This window comes from Centruroides vittatus, unplaced genomic scaffold (assembly GCF_030686945.1).
Source record: "Centruroides vittatus isolate TY-2023 unplaced genomic scaffold, ASM3068694v2 contig_2825, whole genome shotgun sequence".
NCBI classification, from domain to species: Eukaryota; Metazoa; Arthropoda; class Arachnida; order Scorpiones; family Buthidae; genus Centruroides; species Centruroides vittatus.
Window position 1 is genome coordinate 31901 of NW_027121797.1, and position 21321 is coordinate 53221.

At 32.5% G+C, this 21321-nt stretch overlaps 1 protein-coding gene across 1 annotated transcript; it reads left to right on the plus strand.

Moving 5' to 3' along the window:
- The first annotated feature begins 7629 nt into the window (after nt 1–7629).
- On the plus strand, nt 7630–20894 carry LOC136972188 (sodium-dependent phosphate transport protein 3-like). The gene is made up of 10 exons (XM_067266745.1): nt 7630–7761; nt 8947–9143; nt 14025–14255; nt 14329–14503; nt 14580–14713; nt 14785–14934; nt 15001–15133; nt 15256–15411; nt 20499–20584; nt 20664–20894. The coding sequence occupies exons 1-10, from the start codon at nt 7749–7751 to the stop codon at nt 20892–20894; spliced, it is 1506 nt and encodes a 501-aa protein (XP_067122846.1). The 5' UTR covers nt 7630–7748.
- Nucleotides 20895–21321: the final 427 nt, after the last annotated feature.

Genomic DNA, 21321 nt, shown 5'->3' on the forward strand with positions numbered 1-21321 from the left:
CGGGTTTCCCCTGAGTGGCTTTCTTCACCACTCGGCCAACTGGCAGTCGGATAAAATCACTAAACACTGGTAGTTGATTCCAGGTTTGAACCTCTTTACGTGTGTAACGTGAACAAAGACTAGTTTCCCATAAAATATCCATTCAGGAGGCGTTTTCCTTTTGCAGGTCGCCATGTAGGCAATGACGTCAATGCATCAATCCAACAAATGTAATCCAATCTTGTGTCGCGGCATGGGATGGATTTTGCCCCGCGTATTTTTCCGCAATGTTTCAACCTGATTGAAATTTCCCTTTATGATATGAAATTACTGATTCAGGAAGCAAAAAATTCTTTCAGATTAAAAAAAAAAACAATTTATTTTTGTAAAGATAAACAATGCATCAGGGGAATATACCACACGATACCGGTAAAGGGTTCATTTGTCTTCTTTTTTGGCTCTCCTAAAAATAATTATAAAACATAACTTTTATTATTCTGAAACAAATGGAAACTTGCAATTCAATTTAAAACTTCCAAAAGACCAAATTATGATATATTTATTGGAATATAACGATTTTAGGACAAAAGTAATAACTTCTCCTGCTTAGTTAATGTCATTTCCCATATAAAAGTGGAATCTTCCAAATACTTTACCGCCAGCACGCGGCATTAATGAGAAGTGGGGGGGGGTTAGATCATGTTCCTTATTCTCCTTAAGTGCAACCGTTTCTGGGAGTTTTCTATTTTCGTCGCAAGAGAGGAGTTTAAATTTTATTGCTTACAGATATTTTTGTGTTTATTTTGAACCCTACTTTTATATTGCATTGTTAGATTACAATTTGTTTTGTATTATTACACATACCAAAATATCGAGTTAGCTTGTTGTTTTTTAATTTCGCGAGTTGTTATTCAATTTAGTTGTAGTTTTTACATATTACACTGCAAAATGATCGCCAGTAAATTCGTTTAACTAAATGTTAATCAGGACTTTTAGCATTTGATACTTAAAATTGATATGTGCTGCTAATCGACCAATAGATCCACTACTACAGTTTTAACCTGGATTATTAGTGTTGTGAGTGTAAACCTTACGTAAATAAACTTTGATACTTAATGGAAACATTATTATTCTTGAGTTTTCCTATGTATCAATGATAAAACACTAGCAACCGTTGCATGCATGTGTAGTAGTGATTTTCACTTAATCTTTGGATGAGTCATACCTTACAATACTCAGCGTGTAAATTAAAAATGTTTGATGAAGTTTTGTTTTGTTTTTTTTTTCAATTAGAAGTAAAAATTACAACAAAGAAAATGAACTTTCATTTAAAACAATAAAGATATATGAAGTGAATTGCTTTGACAAATCAAAGATGACGACACTGTCTCCTCAACAGATGAAAGAAATAATTAATTAATCTACGCCCAAATGGGGAAAATGATAAGGCAAAAATTGTATACATGAAATGCTGGTATAACGAGGTATTATGAGCATAACATTATTATATGCAGATGTTGCTGCGAGAATTAAAAAATAGTTGGCAAAATATAACGGTCAAAAATGCTATTTTATTTTTATCTTTGCTCTTTTAGAAATGAATACGTTTTTATTCTTTGTCGTCTCTTTCTTGTGTTACGTAGATAAAACAACTTACAATTAACTATCATAAAAGAAAAGAAATTAAATAAATTTCTTAGACCAAAAATAAAAACACGCAATAGTATACAGAGTGGATGACAAACTCTATGCAAAGTGATTTTTTCGGTCGTTTTTCTTTGATTCCTTTCTCTGTTTCAATAATATTCTTCATTTTTCGAGATTTCTATTGTCTTTGCATGCCCAGTAGATTGCCAAATCCACACGCTCAAAAATAAGTAAATAAATAAAAATAATAATAATTCTAAATTTTATAAGCTGTTTCTGGTGGCCACACATTCCATACTCTTGGTTTTGGATTATGGTACTTGAAACAATGTTATAACACCATAAAGCATAAATAAATAAATAACTCTTTTGGAACAACAACGACAACAAAAATAAACTTATATCTCGGGCGGCACATACCGTAATACGCGTAGAATGACGATTGAAGTACTGTACTTTTCCAGAATTAATACAAAAGAAAAGTAGATTTACAAAAATGCAGTGACTACCTCGTAAGTACTGTATATACAACACTTTACTAATAATTCCAATCTCAATCACAATCCCAAATAATTATCAATATATGTTGTTTTAAAATTGAAAAAAAAAAACTATAAGTTCTATTAACTAGATAAAAACCAATGTTGTTTTAGTCATTAAATGAATTAAATGCTATAAAGTTCCATATTTTTGAGATTTTATTAAAGATAATTTTTGTTATTAAGCATAATAACTGAAATTGTGTGTGGCGCCATCTGTTATGAGATTTTGTTATAAATAATTTTTATATTATTAATTATTATGAAAGGGCAAAAAGGTTAATTTTGAGGGTAGGGTTGAGTTTTATAACAATTGCAAATGTTAATAACGAGTAAAATCTTCAACAAGTCCGACGTGATACACATCTTCTTACCCCCTCGACCTTTAACGTTAAACACCAAAATTTAATGGCATAAAGACTCTTACATACGCATTACCGTACAAAATTTCGTTTCTTAATCTTTACCCCATCTTGAGATATTAAACGAAATATACGCCGACACACATACATATATACATACGTATTTTGAGTGTCGGTTTTTTGACTGTTTTGGGTGCAGAGATGTCAAAACTTCACGATTCCAAAAACCTGAAAGGTCAAATGTGACATGATTACAATATTATATTATAACAGTGTGAAATGTAACACAAATTACGTTAAAACAGCCAGAAAAGTAAGAAAAAAGTAAAAATTTGAGATGATTACGATAATTTCTCTCATTGTCTAAATTCAAAAGAATGAAGACCACGTCTTAAACGACAACATAAAGAAGCTGGGCTCACCTTGGCCAATAATTGTATAACCCGAGGCAAATAGTGGGCCTAAGTTATTTTTAGTGACGAAAAGAAGAAGTTTAATTTAGATAGGTTAGATGGGTTTGAAATTTTATTGACATAATCTATGGAAAGAGGAACACTACTGCAGCAAAAGGATGCATAGTGGAGGATCAGTAATGCTTCGGAGTGACTTTAGATTAAAGAATAAAATTCCTTTAGCAGAAATAAATAGCAGGGTGAACTCTGTTGACTGTCAAAATATGCTTCAAATTAATTTATTGCCGTGTGCCACCAAAATTCGTGCTACGAATTATATCTTTCAATAGGATAAAGCCTCAGTTAGTGTCTCGCAGTTACTCAAAGAATGGTTTACCAAAAAATAGATATGCTACTTCTGGTTTGAGTGTAAAATAGGTAATATTACAGTACACAATTTTTTAGGCATATTAAAAATTCACCAAACGTTTTATATCATGCATTTAATGTGAAGTATGCACTGTGACGAAGTGTATTGCTTGTAACAAAATAATATTAGTGCTGAATTAATCGATGCTTTTATCTTGTAAAGCTTTTAAATGATAAATATATTTGGTATTGTAACAAAATTAAATGTAATTATATAATAATATACACGAAAAATTAGAGCGTAACCGATATCGATCAGACATATCAGCATATCGAAATGTACTGTACGTCATTGCCCAGCCAACGATAAGTATAAACGTTATAGTGAAAACTCTATTACAAGTTTAGTTATTTTAGCCTACTGTTGTTATGTTTATTATGAAGAGTCAAAGAGATCAAAGCGGGAGGAGTGTGAGGCGTGCAAATTTTATGAAAGTCATGTATACTAGAACACCCGTAACCCGTTGGATCATATACTACTTAACATTTGTAAAGAACGGAATATACCGTAGCAAGCAAGAATAGGTAGGTAACAGTAGCATTTTACAGATATGTAACGCCTCCGAATTTTTTGTTTCATAGATTTTTTCTCGAAATAAACCTTGAACTCGAATGTCCGATCCACGAGACAAGGTGAGAACCGATGCCATAACCCTTAGCTTGATAGCCTTTTTTTACTTTTCCGGCTGTTATATATAACAAAAGGGAAAAGTATGGCGATCCAGTTACAGTTTTTTGGACTTAGAACACCTTGAAATATCGAGAAATGCAAAAAAGAAAAAAAAATTCGGGTGTACGATTTTGTTCACCCTGTTTAAAGCTTAATAACTCCTATGTTTTTTGCCGAAAATTTCTGAAATTTTGCAGAGAGAGATATTGTATTGTGTATTAGGGGACTGATGCTATTAAATTTTGGTGATTAAAGGTCGAGGGGGTGGGGAGATAAAGGAGTTCGTGTGTATCTCCAGTAGGGTCGGACTTAATGACGATTTTACTCGTTATTAGCATTTATAATCTTTTTTTATTATAAAACCCACTCTTACCCTCAAAATTAAGCTTTCTGCCATTTTATAATAGCTAAAAATATAAAAAGTTTTAAAAATAAAATATGATAACAGATGGCGCCACAAAATTTTAAATGTCGGAAAAGTTGAGCAACTCGTTGCTGATTATTTTCTTGAATGACGTAAATATTTATATCGAATGTTTCCGTGCGGATTTGCAAACATGGAATGGAAAAATGATCTAGGAGAACATTCCATCCGCGGAATGACTTAAATTTAAATTGACGTAATCGATAACTTTAATAAGTGACGTCATACAGAGTAGAAAAAAACTAAGATAATTAGGTAATTCGTGCAACGATTTTAAGAAAACTTTCTGTTTTCGTTTGGGGCGTGGAACAATAAGATGTATATGTACGATGTAAGGTTGATCCATACAATTGATCTAACATTGAGGAAAAACAATGGCGCCCTGTTATCACATGACCAGAAATAGATAGCAATTTGTTGGCAAAAGGCGTGGAAAAACACATCGTTAATTTTATATTTAGGGCTTTAGAGTAGGAAAAGTGCGAGCAATGTCGTGAGGTCTGCTGATCTGTTGCAAGATTTGGCAATGTTTCTAGCCAGTTGTCGATTTGACAAGAATTTTTACAACCTGGCGACATTTTTATACCATTATAAATTTATTTAAGGTTCGTTAAAATTTTTCCTATAAGTAGGACCGAAATCTGGCTCGGGCGATCTTGAAAATTACAATTGCCTAGAGCAGGGATGGCGAACCTCTGGCACGCGTGCTCAAAGTGGTAGGTAAGGAGAAATCATCTGGCGCGTTACGTATCATACACTCTTGGCCTAGGGTCTAGATCATAAAGGAACCCGTTAATTGATTTGTAAACTTTTATACCTATTTCTATGGTTAGTAAATAAAGTGTTCTGTAAACCAATCAGCTTTCGCGTTTTCATGTATTACAAACACCTGTAGAGTACGCATTGTCGCAAGTATCGGTATCGGATTGTATGGATAAAATTCGGTATCAAATCAACTGTGTAAAAAAACACACACGACTATAAATGTCTTTTCTCATCTAATAAATCGATACTGAATCTTCATTAATGAGTCATTTATGAACCGAAGATCAGGAGTCAAGACAGTGACACCCAGCCAAGTAAAAAAGCCACTGACTGACTACATATACAGGAATCAGTTGCCGATTTTCGGGGGTCTATTTCTTTGCCCCCCAAACACCGTAAAGTAATACCGAATGCTTGGTTAGAAAGAAAATTATTTTCTTAAATAGTGTGCAAAATTTCAAAATTTTCTATGAAGAGGTTGCCGAAATATAAGCAATTGACAAAAGTGCAAAAATCGCCAAAAAAGTTGTATCTTCTTCTTCATTCGACACTTCAAACGCTTGTAGAGAAAAAACTACTAGGTCTAGAAAGCTCAAATTTTAAACTTAAGCCTTTCTCGTTATCAGCGAGGTGATGGCAAAACTTTCGAGTTGATAGGTGAAAGTTCACGAGGGTTACTCATAGAGGTAATTCAGTTTTGTGGCTTAATTTTATGCTTATAAAGATAAGATTGCATGGAAAGAAATGAATTTTATTCAAAATGTTATTCAGAATTACAAAAGCTCAAATTTATTCGAATTAAATCTTTTAATAACGATTTTTCTAAACGGAGTATCGAAAGCTTTGCGTGGTCAGCGCCCGACTGATCTTGACGTAATAATACAATTATTAAACAGAAACAATTGATATCCAGATGTAAAAGAATTTTGCCAATTAAAAATTTATGATAATTTAGAATTTTTATTAGCAGTTTTTCTTTGGTAACGATAAGCTTGGCGCTTGGAAGTACCTACAAGATTTTTACCTGTATTTATCTTATATCTCGCCTTTGAACGCCAAGCTTATCGTTACCAAAGAAAAACTGCTAACAAAAATTCGACCGCCTTCTAAATTGTCATAAATTTTTACTCGGCCAAATTTTTTTACGTCTCAGATGTTTTGTTTCATTATTTATTACTTACATTTATCCAGATTTTTACAAACAAGATAGTTACAGGGATAAAACGCCATAATTCATTAGTGTCAACTGAATAGCATTATCGCATTATCAGTAAAATTATCAAGTTTAAATGAAACTTAATTACTTTTTATACTAAATTTAAAGCCATTCGAAATTAAATACATAATGTAGTTTTGCCATTTTCGTCCTGCGAGCACTAAAGAAACCTTCAATCAACTCCATCGTATGTTAAACAAGGCTTATTTTGAGCCCTTATTTTAATAGTCTTTAAATCAGTTTAAGAAAAGCCACAAAATGTGTAGAAAGTGTCTAGTAATATGAATTATTTTTCTTTAAAATTATACTGAATCACAATGAATTTCATTAAAGAACATTACTTATTTTTGATAGTACAGATATGCGCCGTTTAACGACAGAACCGTACGATAGAAGTCTCATAATATTATAATCGAGATGAAAAATTCGTAGCAGCCATAAAGGTTACAAGTCTCAGTACACTTTATCATGTTTGTGTTAAGCGATGGATATCTGTATTAGTGGCACGTTGCATAATAAAGTGGCTATAATACAGTTAAATAAGCTAGCCAATGAAATAGCCCGTTTCATTTGAAATAAACAATGCCATTTGTTCGCTTATCCAGTTATGTTAATATAGCATTTTTATTTTCCTGGCTACTATATATAACAGAGGGAAAGTATGGCGATCGGTCAAAAAATTATCTCCCAAAATTTTTACATTTTTGGACTTAGAACACCTTGAAACGCCGAGACTAGAAAATAATTCGGGAGTAGTTTCTGTATGCGTGGAGGTTAGTGTGTGTGGGGCACGATTTTATTTACCCTCTTTGAAGATTAATTCCTGTGCTTTTTGTCGAAAATTTCTGAAATTTTGCAGGGAGGTTTGTTTATTAGGGGATTGATACTAGTAAATTTTGATGGTTAGAGGTCGAGGGAGTGAGGAGATAAGGGGTTCGTGTATATATAATATATATATATGTATATATCAGTGTAATGTATTAAATATATTATTATAATATTTTAGGTCAATATTTTTATTGATATTTCCAGTCATGCTGACATGTTGAAAGTTATTCGTATAAAAGACGATACTTTACAGCACTGTTATCAATACTTATCAAGTAAAAGTATAAATCATTTAATGTAATAAATATTAAGATTACAACTAACTTTGGTCATAGAGAAGAGAAAAGGAGAGTAAACAAATTCCGAATCGAATTTATTTTTGAAAGTAAATTAGTATCCCGGAATAAAATAAAATATCAAAATATTAGGACATACCGTAAAGAATTTAATATAGAGGAATTGTTCAGTTACTTTGTGATAAACTGGAGTTCATAAATATGATTTATAAAGGTAAGAAAATTTATTTAAGTTAATTAATAAAAATTTCTTAAATTAGATTTTTGATATGAAAAATTAAAGATATTTTGTGATAAATTAGTGGTTCCTAACTTTAAATGAGTGACATTTTTTCTGTGTTTTTATTTTTGGTTCTTTCTGCCTTGTGGGCACTAAAAGGGCCTTTTTTCGGCTAGACCTACAATGGAGGGAACATAGTGAGTCCCGACTTATACCAGACAGACTGTCCGTAAAAAATTCCTGGAGTATTTCAAACTCTTTGATTTGATCTGGAGTTTTCCTAGTAGTAGGCCTATACTTGATTAAGCCTTCCATTTATACTACTATTTACAGTAATACAATAAGCTTCATTCATCCGGTCTCCTTTAATGAGTTTGGATGTTTTTGAAAAGCAAGTCTTTTTAAAGATAATACTTCAATAAAATGTATTAAGATTAAATTTAAATTGTACAATATTCACCTGTATTTTCAGTAGTACACCTGTGACGTATACTGATAAATGAAGATAGAATTTTTTCTTAATCGTTTAAGGCTTTAAGCTATGCTTATAGTTGGATTAAAATACATTATGATTAAAAAAATACGTTTGACAAAATGAGACAATACTACTTCTTAAAAGAAAATCCTCAAAAAAATTCTTCGTAAGGAAGAGAAAATTTAAAAATTAATGGGCTACAGTATCGAAAAAAATGTTAAAAATTTCTCCTTTTAATTAAATAAGCGACTAAATTCATATTTTAAGTAATCGTAATATAGGCATAATTATAGAAATAGTATTATAATAAATTCTCTGAAATAACTTAAATTTAGAACATGATTTTATTTATAGTATTAAACGTAAATCCAGGCCCAACAGTAGCCAAGTGGATATAACTATTAAACACTAGTCGTTAGTCGTGGGTTCAGACTTGACCAACAAACTAACCACGTGAAGTTTTTCAGGTTTTCTTCACGTGTCTAATACTTAAATGGGTACAGTATTAGTTTTCTGTAAAAAGTCCTTACGTAAGACATTCGCAGATTATCCACGTTTTGTCTTAACCTATTACCCCTATTTCAATTATTAATTAAAACTTTAATTTAATTTTTAACTTTTACAGTATTTACATATTCAAATTTTTAAGTATTAATTGTTGAGATTTTAAAGATTTAATATTTTATGAAACATTTTAATTTCAGTTCATGTTTCCGCTCGTTACGTATTGGTATTCTCTATATTTTTGACATACACAATAATGAACTGCCAAAGATCAGTGCTGAGTGTCGCTATTTTAGCCATGGTTAATAATTCAGCCATATACAGCATGTATAATACAACATCTTCAAAGGAATGCCCAGAAAAATCTCCCCACAATTCTACATCGACTTATAAAGAGGTAAATGTTTAAATGTAGAATAAAGATACCTTATTAAGAAATTTCAGTAATTCTAAATGTAATGTATATACAGTACATCATATTTTTTCTTTAACAATAGAGTCGTGCTGGTCATCTAACACCTCTCAGGAGAAAATATTTGAATAAAAGTAACGTAACTTCCGGTTTTCAGTAGAAGCCCTTGTATAGTAAATCGGGGGCCTCCTGCCCCTATGCTTTCTATATGTAATTTTTATTTTCATGTATCTAACTCCGTTTTTGAGGTTAGGCAAAGACAGACGGACAATTTCAAATTGTAGCACAATGACAACGTCATCGATGGTTTGTGTTGTGACGTCTAATGTCGCCAGGCGAATCTTGGCGCCACTTTTGAAACGATAGTCTTGTCGTTGATTGGCCGGGCCATCCACTTTCTTTAACATACCAATAGGAATTCTTTTTTTTTCTGTCTTTTATTCAGTTGATTCTCGAGTTTTTTTAAAAAACAAATCCGTAAATTCTTGACACGGTTTTTTGTTATATGATTTAAAATTGCTATATTCTTCTTAAATTTCGCGCTAGATACGCTCTGTTATTTTATTTTATCTAGAAACTTTTGTCTTTATGACTATCGTATTTCTCTTTATAAATAATAAGAAAAAAAATTTTAAAAAACAACAATTCGGCTTATTTTCATCTAAAAAATTAATTCGAAAAATTGTTTTGTTTAACATACTGGCTACGAAACTGAAGTGTTTCTGTGTCTAACAAAACATACCGCGTCAGTCTAGCTTCAATAAAACCGGAGATGCTTGTTCAAAGCAGTGATTTATTGGGGTGGCAAGTGACACGACTCCACGGCGTGATGCGCGCTTGTTATGTTTTATTCTTTTCAAATATTTAAAGTTTAATAAATGTTTGCATGTAGTAACTTTTGTTTAGGTTATCTGACTCTACACTGACAAATGAGTTCACCGTAACCGCCCAGTAGCCATAAATAATCCCGCTAAACTCCTCCTCCCTATACTAAGTCTATGTTAGTTGGCTTTTACAGTTCTTGTTTAAACAGTTTTTAAGCTCTAAGTGGCAAATTCCATTAGGAGTGACTCTAGTTTAACCGATTAGTGTTGTTTGAGAACAGCGGATTGGATGCACACTGTGGGGCGCCGGTGACGGGAAGCGTATGCAAACATATGCCATGCATACGTTTGCATATTTGCAAAATGAGCTAAATAATTGTCGTCTTGTCTACCTTTATTGCTGGTGGTCGAATTAGAAGCATTTAGTTGTCTGTTTTATTTATGTTTATATTGTGCAAACGTATCAGATACAATTCCAGAATGTGTTTTGTGTACTGGAAATACCATTGTTTAACATCATGTCAGTTAATTTCCTGTCAACTTTAAAAATTGTTAATAATGATGTTATTTCTTCCAAAAGAAATACAGCAGTATACCTATTGTCAAAGATCCAGTTCTAAACTGATGATGAAAACACCAGAAAGTCTGAAATCATTTATTTTTATCACACTGCAGAGGGCAGACTTGACACATTTACTTTAAAAGTTTCCAGAGAGAGAGAATAGATGTGTACTTAGACGAGTCTTTTATAACAATGTAGATGCAGCAGAAATAAATTCTTTGTAATTTACTGTCTGAACAAGAACTGAATGGATGATCCTGAAGACCATTCTCCAGGAGGATCCCATTCATAGAAATAAGTTATTGAAAAAAATTTTCGTTTTTTTTTGTTAGAAAACACATTGAGGTGCGGGTAGCTAAAAACATTCCAAAAGAGTTTAAAAGTATAATCAATGGCATTTTAGAAATGGAAGAATCCCAAACCATTAAATCAGCAGCAAGTGGAAGACCTGTTCGATGTATGATTTCTGTTACTGCAACAAGTACAGGATTAAAAAAAAAAAAAAAAAATGAAACATGTGATTCGTTTAGCCAACAAAATGAACACTGAACCTTGTGGTAATTGTATAGATGACAAACAAAAATAATTCATGAATTACTATATAATATAAATTTATGACATTTCAAAGATTTATATGGTTTCCTTCCAATATTCATGAATAAGCGATGATTTGAAGTATGCTATAATGATTTTTAAAAATAAGCCAGGATAATATAATACAATAAAGAAAAATTATATTTCTCTTTGCAGACAATACATACATAATGTGTCTTTAAATCTACCGACTGTATCACTGACTATCCAAACGCCATTGTCAAACTTCTAGGCTTACAGGAAAGCGGCGCCGAACATCCGACGTACACGTTTTCGCGTTTAAAACTTCGGTCTCAACCTCGCTAATACAACTATTTATACGAATAAAAAGATATTATCAAAAATATTAACTAATTTAAACGTATATATTTTGAACGGATCGTATAGTGTTTGATCGTGTACGTTTTGTGAGTCACTAACTCCATGGTATGCGTCCAGGATTACGAATTTTACCATCAAATTAAATTTGAGTCAAGGTTTCTGACATGTGAATGAACGGTTATGAATGCTGTACTCAAATATTTTACACATATTCTTTCTGATGGTAGTTCTGAATATTCGTTTAACTTTGATAGCATGCTAATTGTGAAATTGTTTTATGTGAAATTGTGTTATGCAGCAGCATAACATTCACTTTAATAAAACAATTTCACAATTCGCTTCGTGAGCTTAGATACCATAACAGTCCGTAGACCGGTCCTATCTGCTATTTCAGTTCAAGCAATGGTTTGAAAGTTTCAGGAAAAAAGATTTTTGTATTTAGATCTGCTAGATAACAGATACCTGTTCCATTGAGGTTACGAAAGAAATTGCAGTGGCTGTAGTCAATTGATCCCTGGATTAATGTTGCTCGTCAGCTTTTTTTATACAGTGAATTAGTTTATTATTTCATTGTTTTAACAGTGTATTTTATTTTTTGTACTGTTTGTTTTACTATTTGTTTTAATTATACTACTCTAAAATCGAATCAGCAAGTTTAAACAAACACCTGGAACACTTGGATCTGTAATCAATGATTTGTTATCGGTAATTTACCAAACGTGGTGATTTTATTGTACATTTCGGATGTGTTAATTTCATAAAGTATTTGTAAAAAAGCTAATGAGTGACTTAAGGTCCGAAATGCATACTTTTTAAGAAAATAAAGTGATTTTCTAAGGCTGATCTTGTGTGCAGTGACGGTGTAATAAGTCTAGGAATATAGAAGCCAACATAGTGCTTACAAGTATATACAGTTAAATATCCTAAATAAATGGAAATTGCATTTACTCTACGTTAGTTAGGAGTGGTGTTATCCCATTCCTTCTAAGATCACTATGCAGCTGCTTGGATTTTTCACAAGTAATGCTCTTCAAGATGTCATTATTTCTCATTTATCCACACTAGAAAGAGTTTTCTATCTCCTCAACAACACAATCTTCTGGATGTCAACGTTGTCACACCTTTAGCCACATTTCGTGCATTTATTGTTTCCTTGTTCCTTAGAATAGGCTACATCGTCGACTTCGGTATCTTACACATGGCTGCCAGATTCGCCACAGATGTACCGCTTTCGTAACACGTGATAAGGTCTTTTTCACCTCAATTGTCGATACTATAACCTTCCTCGCAGGCTTTCTTTCTTCCACAATTATCTTGGATGTTATGGTTTTCGTATTGTCCAAGCATGGTAGCTTGGATGCTCGGACGTTATGGTTTTCGTATTGTCCAAGCATGGTAGCTTGGATGCTCGGACGTTATGGTAAGCGCTAAATATATAATCAAACACATCAAAAATAAGCTTAAACATGCACTCTAAACACACGAGAGTAAGGAAGAGATGCTTTCATAGCGAGAGCAAGGGACGACTTGAGCGCACAACAGACGACGTTTATGCAGCAAACGCAATTTTTCATTGTGCGCACAGTACGAACGTAGAGGGGTCGTTCGAACTCCGGGTGAAATTTCTGTTGAGTTAAGCGTTCGAAATTTGTAACGTTTGAAGTTAGAAGTACGTAGTAACCTTTGAAGTACGAAGCACCACTACATTATTATTAGTATAAATCAGAAGCAGCAACTGTTTGAAAGTCAGAAAGACAGTGTGAATAAATCAGTTTAATTCACAAACACAAGGTGCGTTATTGTCTCAACACTAGGCGATATTCCATTTTATTTAGTTTAATAAAACAAATCAGTTTAACCAATTGCAAAAACAGTCGAATGGCCGTGCGGTTAAGGCAAAGGTTTCTAATCTTTTTAACTATGGCACCCACGACTTAAAAAGTTTTACTTCCGTCATTCCTACTTCTTTATCAATGTAGTTATTGTGTTTTTCAGACTGTTAATAATACATGTAAAAATGGTTATGGCGCTGCTTAACAATATTTTGCGGCATTGGGATAACGTGTCGGCCTACCGCTTTGGGTAACCCTGGAACGGATCTAGAAACATTGAAACCCTAACAAATTTTTGGGGGTTGTCTGATTGGACGTGACGGATACCGTCCCTCCCTTTTCTGGTGCCACGTTGTGGGTCTGGCTGAACTCACAAGTGGCTTGTCAAAGCGTCCTCTCGGTGTTCACAGGACCAAAAGACTAAGAGTAAAAAGCAACATATGTATCTGTGCAAATTAATTATAAAAGCTTTAATTATCTACTCTACACATATAAAATATTTAATTGAAAATCATCATGAAAAAAAACGAAATAAAAACGATGTCACCTCAAATCGGGCAAAATGAGAAAAAAGTTCGCCGTTGCTCGCAGGAGGTTGGGAGCAAAACGAACAGAGTTGGCCACTTATTAATTAACAAATTCAAATATTAATTAACAAATTAATAAATTTTTGAATAAGTTGGTAAAGACCTTTAATATTATTTATAAATTATTTATCACACAAATTTTCTAGGGCTCCTATGTTTGGACACAACCCACTCAAGGAATTATTCTGGGAAGTTATTTCTATGGTTTGGTATTAGCTCAACTTGTAGGAGGGACCATTACATTTAAACTTGGACCAAAGAAAGTTTTCATAATTTCTTTATCTCTTTCTTCATTATTTATCATTCTGACACCATTGTCTGCAGATGTCGGTGTTTCAGTTATATCATTATGTCAAGCTTTCATTGGATTTGCACAAGTAAGAATAAAATTTTTTAATACCATAGAAAAACACGTTGACGGTATCATATTCTAAAAGATTTTTATCGCAGGGACATGTACTTCATGGATCTTTCACACTATTAGGAAGATGGAGTCCAGAAAACGAAAAGTCCACTTTATCATCAATTTCTCTCTCTGGTGTACAAGCTGGTACATTTATTGGCTTAATAACAACAGGATATCTTTGTGAACACAAAGGATGGCCTTTCAGCTTCTATGCTTTTGGTGAATATAAATCATAGATTGCTTTTTCGCGTTTATATACGACTATATATCATCTAATCTGTATATTTAATAACAGGAATATGTGGGATCATCGTTTCTTTATGTCTTATGTTTACAATTTATGACAGACCTCAAGAACATCCCAGAATATCTAGCAAAGAATTAATATTTCTTAACGAAAGCGTAAAAAATATTTCTTCAAGGGAAAAAGTAATATCATTTTTTGTTACAGTTTATTTATCAAACTATCATAAATATAGTTTTCATTTTATTTATAATAGAAGTTGAGTATTCCCTGGAAAGGAATATTAACATCGAGAATAGTATGGATAGTAGCTTTGACGAAAATATGTTGGGGTGTAGGTTTTTTTACAATATTGACTAAATTTCCATCATATTTAGAGATTATTCTGCACTTTCCTGTCAAACAGGTATGGTTATTTTTACACATACAGTATGTCCTTCATCGATAAATTTACGTGTTATATACGTTATAGAATGGAATACTGAATGCATTAGTTTATACCCTGGATTGTTTAACAATATTTACGTCTGGTTTCATTGCCGATTTTATGAAAAAACGTAATTATTTCAGCATTACTAATATCAGAAAAATTCTCGAAACAATTGGTAAGAAACTGCAGTTTGTTAATGTTTAAACGTATCTATATAATAGATACATCTGATAACCTATTATATGATAAGATAACATGGTGCAATTAAAAATACATATTTACATATTTTGATTGCAGCTACGTTTGTCCCGGCAGCGTGCATCGTAGCAATTCCAGTTTTAGGCTGCGAGAGTACAACAGTAATCATATGTTTAATGATTGGAATGGGTTTTTTTGGTTTGAATATTTCAGGGGATGTTGCAATAGTGCTTGATTTAGCTCCGGAATTTGCAGGTAAGTCATTTATTTTTCTTAACACATAACAGTGAATTTATTCAAATAATCCTCGAACTAATTTTTCTTAAATAAATCTAAACAAAAAGTCCAGTTGCGCGATTTATTCGAAACATATTTTGTGACCCAACCCACACAACCAGTAATCAATCTGGAGCAATGCTGAATGCAAGCAGCAAACTGGTGTTTTGTAAACACAAATGAAAAAATAGTTGATTTTTACAAGACTTTCCTCTTGATAATCTTACACATGGACTTGTTCTGTGAATTTCTTTACCTGCGCTACAGAGCATCTTTCACATCTAACACTGTGCTCGTTAAAACAATGTTTTTCCATAACGCAGAGTATTGTGTATTGGAAGAAGTCGGTAAATGCGTTTCGGATGTTTTAAACTGAAATAACGTATATTATTTAAATTGTCATTGTGGAGAACAGAGAAAATCGCTTTAAAACGTTTGACTGAACGACTTTCGAAAGAGATAATGGAATCATTGAGAACACTTTGTGGTTATTATTTGAGGCGTGAGGAAAAGTTCTGTTACACGACTTTTTAATAAAAGAATAGAATTGCATTTATCACAGAGTCTTGCGGTGAGTAATAGTGGAATTTTGGAATTTTCTTTAATAGAAAGAAAATTCCAAGATGTAATTTATGCTATTATAAGGCTGTAAAGTGAGTTGATTTTTTTCAAGAATGTATATATGCTTTATACAATATCTTTCAATCACTTGAACAAAAAATATTGGGTTAATGTTACCCTTGGTGCCAAGATGGCGACTCGTCTCTGATTCCGTCAAGGAAACAGTGGGACGCACGTTCTAACCTAACCTAACCTATTCTAATAATTTGATTGCTAATAATTATGGTAATTTATTAGAATAGGTTAGGTTAGGTTAGAACGTGCGTTCCCACTGTTTCCTTGCTGGAATCAGAGACGAGTCGCCATCTTGGCACCAAGGGTAACATTAACCAAATATTATATAAAGCATATATATCCTCTTTTGCGATGGATAGACGTATTTTAACGTGGACGTGAAAGTACTCAAATTCTGTACGTAGAATGATAGTGAAAAAGAAAAAAATTATCAATCGTGTATCATTCCTAAAGAGTACTGCAAAGGAAATTAGCGTTTTGAATGAACTGTTACTAGAGATTTAGCAAAGAAATCTTCTAGGACTAAAGAGCTGTTTAATGTAAATATTTCGTATTAGTAAAGTCAAGATATTTCTGACATTGATCAATTTATATTAATTGCTGGACTGAGTTAGCCATATTGTGATATAGCACTTTCAAAGGAAGTATCTTGTGTTATAATATTGCAATGAACTTTCAATTAATCATCACCACTTTAATGAAATTAAGAGTTAATGTTAATTGCTTTTCTTAGAACAGATACCTCATTAAATGTTTAATTATAATAAACCGAATAATAAATAAGATTTTTAAAAAATTTTAATTATAATCTATTTATTAGAAATTATAATAAATTGCTTTGTGTCAATAAATAATTTATGAAAAATGCAATTTTTTTTTTTTTACCCTTTTTTAATCATTATAATTTAAGTGTGCCACGGAAATTTAATTGAAGATTCAAGTGTGCCGTGAGAGAAAAAAGGTTGAAAAACACAGTATAGTTATAGGAAAAATTATACTCCTATGGTCCAACCAATACTCTATCAATCTTGTATATCATTTGATTCTTTTCTTATATCTTTTGAAGGAAATCGCCTATTAAGAGCGTCAGAAAGATCATTTATACAAAGTATAAAGGACACCGGAGCGAAATTAAAATAAAACAACTAAAGTGCCTTTGACTGGTGTGCTTCTTCTCTCAGTAAATCAGAGTATTTCGACGGGACATTTAAATTTTTAGAACACAGAATTCCGTTACGCCCGAGGAAGAACCCGACGAGGTTCGAAAACGTTTGCGAAGTACTCTGATTTACTGAGAGAAGAAGCACACCGGTCAAAGGCACTTTAGTTGTTTTTATTTTGATCATTTATACGTTTCGTGAATCCGATTGTGTAATTTTTCTGCAAGTGGCCAGTCAGTGGATCTATGATAGTGTTCCCATACAAGAGAATTCCAAGGCATATTGCAGATTCAGTTCCAGATGACTTTGCTGTAGGCAGAAGTGATTCAGGATGGATGATAAATGCCACATTTTATGAATATGTTGCAAATGTCTTCTACCCCTGGCTTCTGGATAAGAATATCCTGTTTCCTGTATTATTGCTTCTTGATGAACATAAATCCCATATAAATGAAAAACTATAATTTTTGTGTTGAGAAAAGAATTCTCCTTTTTTGTTTGTTGCCAAATGCAACTCATATTATCCAGCCTTGTGACGTTGCAATTTTTCGATCGTTTAAATGTCAGTTGAGAAATGTTGTCAGAAAACACAAGCAACAATCACCAAAATCAGTTTCTAAAACTAACTTTGCAGTCTTTATTCTTTGAAGCTTACAAGAAAACTTTGAAATCAGAAACATTTCAACATGGTTTGAAACATGTGGTTTGTTTCCTTTTGATCCAAATAGGGTGGATTATTCAAAATGTATTTCTGCTAGGAGTAAGGAATTTTTATTATGACCTGATTTATACATTAATATTGGAGAACTTTTATACTGCAAATGTGCACTGCAAATGATAGAAAATGATATTCCACTTAATTTGATTTCAAGAAAGCCATTGCATCTGATAACAATGAGATAAATTTAGGTGATATTGCAATAATAATTTTCTATCTATGAAACATTTTTGTATGGATTATCAAACTGATAATTTCTATAACATCGTATATTATGATATTAAAGGCCTATTTTAAAAATTAATATTTTTATTCTAACTTTTTAATAACTGCCTAAACATATAATGAGTGAATTTCATAAAATTGCCAACACATATAGTATACAATGGTGTAAAATTGCATATAGTATCCTAAAAGTCTAGTTATTTATTATTAGTCATTTGCGGTCATTCACTAGCCCTCAGCTGGTCAACTACTAGAGCCATACGGTCATTCACTGGTGATTGACTGGTGATTAAATTTTAAAATCATGTCATTAATTTAATCAATATTACAGAAAATTAAAAATTCACTTTTTGAATGAGTAATGCGAGTTCTTGGCAACCAGCAATGACCATTACTTATGTTAAATGTCTATTTGTTAAGTGATTATATTCAAATCTCCTTACCAAGGAGCTTAAGTGGTCATTTACTGGTGCAGTTACCCTATATAATACCCTGGAGAGTAAAATTTTGACAACATGTAAATTGTATCCCTTGAGAAGTCGATTTCTAATTATTTATACACTTAGGGAGTTGGAAGGAAGTGGCAGATATATGAGGACATGCCTCTAACTTGTGATGTACACCATAATAAAGGTTTGTAGGCAATCTATTTATAAAAGATCTAGAAAATATATCTTGGAATCTTTCTCACTTTCTATCGTAAAGTTAATTAAAGCATATACACCGGATAGAAGCTGTACAAATTGTGATAGCTCATTAGCTGTTCCACCCCATGCTAACAAAACATTGTCAACGATCGAACGTATGGAGAGGTTTCATGTCGACATCACGAGTGACGTCATGAGCATGCGCAATTGTCCAGCGCCATCTTTGTGACTGTGACTTGTTTACGTTTTGTGTGTGTTCACGTGCGCTTTAACTGGAGTTCTTGTGTTGTTTTTTTTCGTCGCGAATATCACTATGGTGATTTGTTGTGTAATTGGGTGTAATGCTAGTTCACTCAAGAACAAAGGAACATCATTTTTTAAAATTCCCGGCATTATTTGTCATCAAGGATCCCAAACTGAGGAGCTTTCACGACGAAGGCAAACTGCATGGCTCTCGAGAATTAACCGGAAAAATTTCGTTACGAATAAAGTGAATATCAATACAAGAGTTTGTCAGAAACATTTCATTTCAATATTTACGTTAATAAACACTAAGTTATATTTTAAAACCTAAAAGAGTTTACTGATTTGCTTATATTAATTTAGTTAGGTATAGTGCATTTATAAACGAATAACTAATGTAATTTCAGGCTTTAGCTAGTGCAAACTTATAAACATTACACGTTAAAACTAAAAGCAAGTAGGCTTATTATATGCTAGTTTCAACTAGAAAATAAAGGTACTGAACAATTTGAATTAAAAAATTTCCACAGCTGTTTTTAATTAGACTTTTACTTTCAGACAAAAATTCTTAGTTAAGAAATACGTAAAAACACGAGTTTAAACAAACAAAAGAAAACATATCTTTCCAAGCAATATTACTTCGCTGTTATTCATTACTTTTACTTTTACATCAATAGAAACCCAGCCACTTGTTAAATAGTTATGGGCCTCTAAAGATTTATAAGCTTTCATTTGTGACAGGGTGTAGAAATTTGTTGTCAAAACCAAATAGTTTATAATCTCACCAAATTCTACTTTCGGCTACAACTCTTGATCTACGACAAAGTCTGATAAACTGGCTTCGTATGGATCGCCTTGACATAACGAATATTTCTCTTCGTACAGAGCTGCATCTCGTCCTGTTAGACTGCTAGAATAGCCCGCAAGAAAAGAATCTTTTTTAACTTAATCCATGATAATAGAACTGCAGTATTTTTGTACGTTTAAACTAAAAAAAGACGTCGAATAACAGACCACGTGCAATCTAAGCGAGCGAAAACTACCACAAAAATGGCGAATGGGCGGAGCAAACGTGTGTTTTATCACGTGACATGCGACTTTGAAACCTCTCTATAGCGAATAACGTGTCACGAGGACTGCAGAAAATATTACAAAATTCAACGTTTCTCATGATTAGTTCAGCTAGGACTTTTAAGAGGGGTGAGCACATTGGTACTCATTATTAAAGTAAAATTAATTACGCTCCGTTACAAGTAAAAGGGCCTCACCTATTTTCAATACCTATTGCAAAGTAAAACTTTTGTTTAATAACAGTATATTAGCTAGTATCACCGCCTCGAAATAGGGCGTTGTGCCCTATTTCGAGGCGATGATGCTCGTTAACAGAAAATTTACATTGTAAAATTAATAAGTTTTATTAATTTAAACTTATTTTAGGTGTAATTTACGGATTGACAAACGGTTTATGCAACATCGCAGGTATACTATCACCTTATGCTGCTGGAGTTATATTAGATAGAAATGTAAGTTAAAAGTTATTAAAATTGATATTTGTATATATAACTTATACTAAATTCGTTTATTTGATTTTTAATTATTCAGCAAGGAGATATGGTTCAATGGAGCTATGTGTTTTATATGGCATCTTTCGCTTATTTTCTGAGTGGTGTTATATTTCTATTCGGAGCAACTGCAGAACTTCAGCCTTGGGCTACCATTAATACAAACAACGAAATACTCAGCAAAAATTTAAACAAGAATAGAAGACTAAACTTGTTTAGAATGACAACAACCCCTTTACGGGATAATAATCAAAAGCAAGATCGTTGTTGACAGGTAAACTGGGACCACTATTTTATACCTTTGCTTGTTAATTACCGATCATAGAAAATGTGTGATTTGTCTGAATGCGAAAGTATGGTAAAGATATTGATAATTAATAATTGATAGAGTTAATAAAAGGCTTATACACTTAAATGGAATATCGTTTTCTCGTATAGATATGTAACAAAACAATTGTTAAATTCAGGATATTCTTAAAGGATGGGGTTCACAGACGTGTTTTTTCTATATTTCATATGTCATATGATTATGGCATGCCTCAATTAAAAGTGCAAGTGTCCCAGTGTGATTTCAATAAAGTCCCTGTAGTACGCACTTTTGGTCACCCAGAACTCATTGAAGAGGAACTCTTATAGGTTACCCCTAAGACAGTTAGAAATGCCTTAGGGGATACAATATCAACACCGCGCAGCTGTAT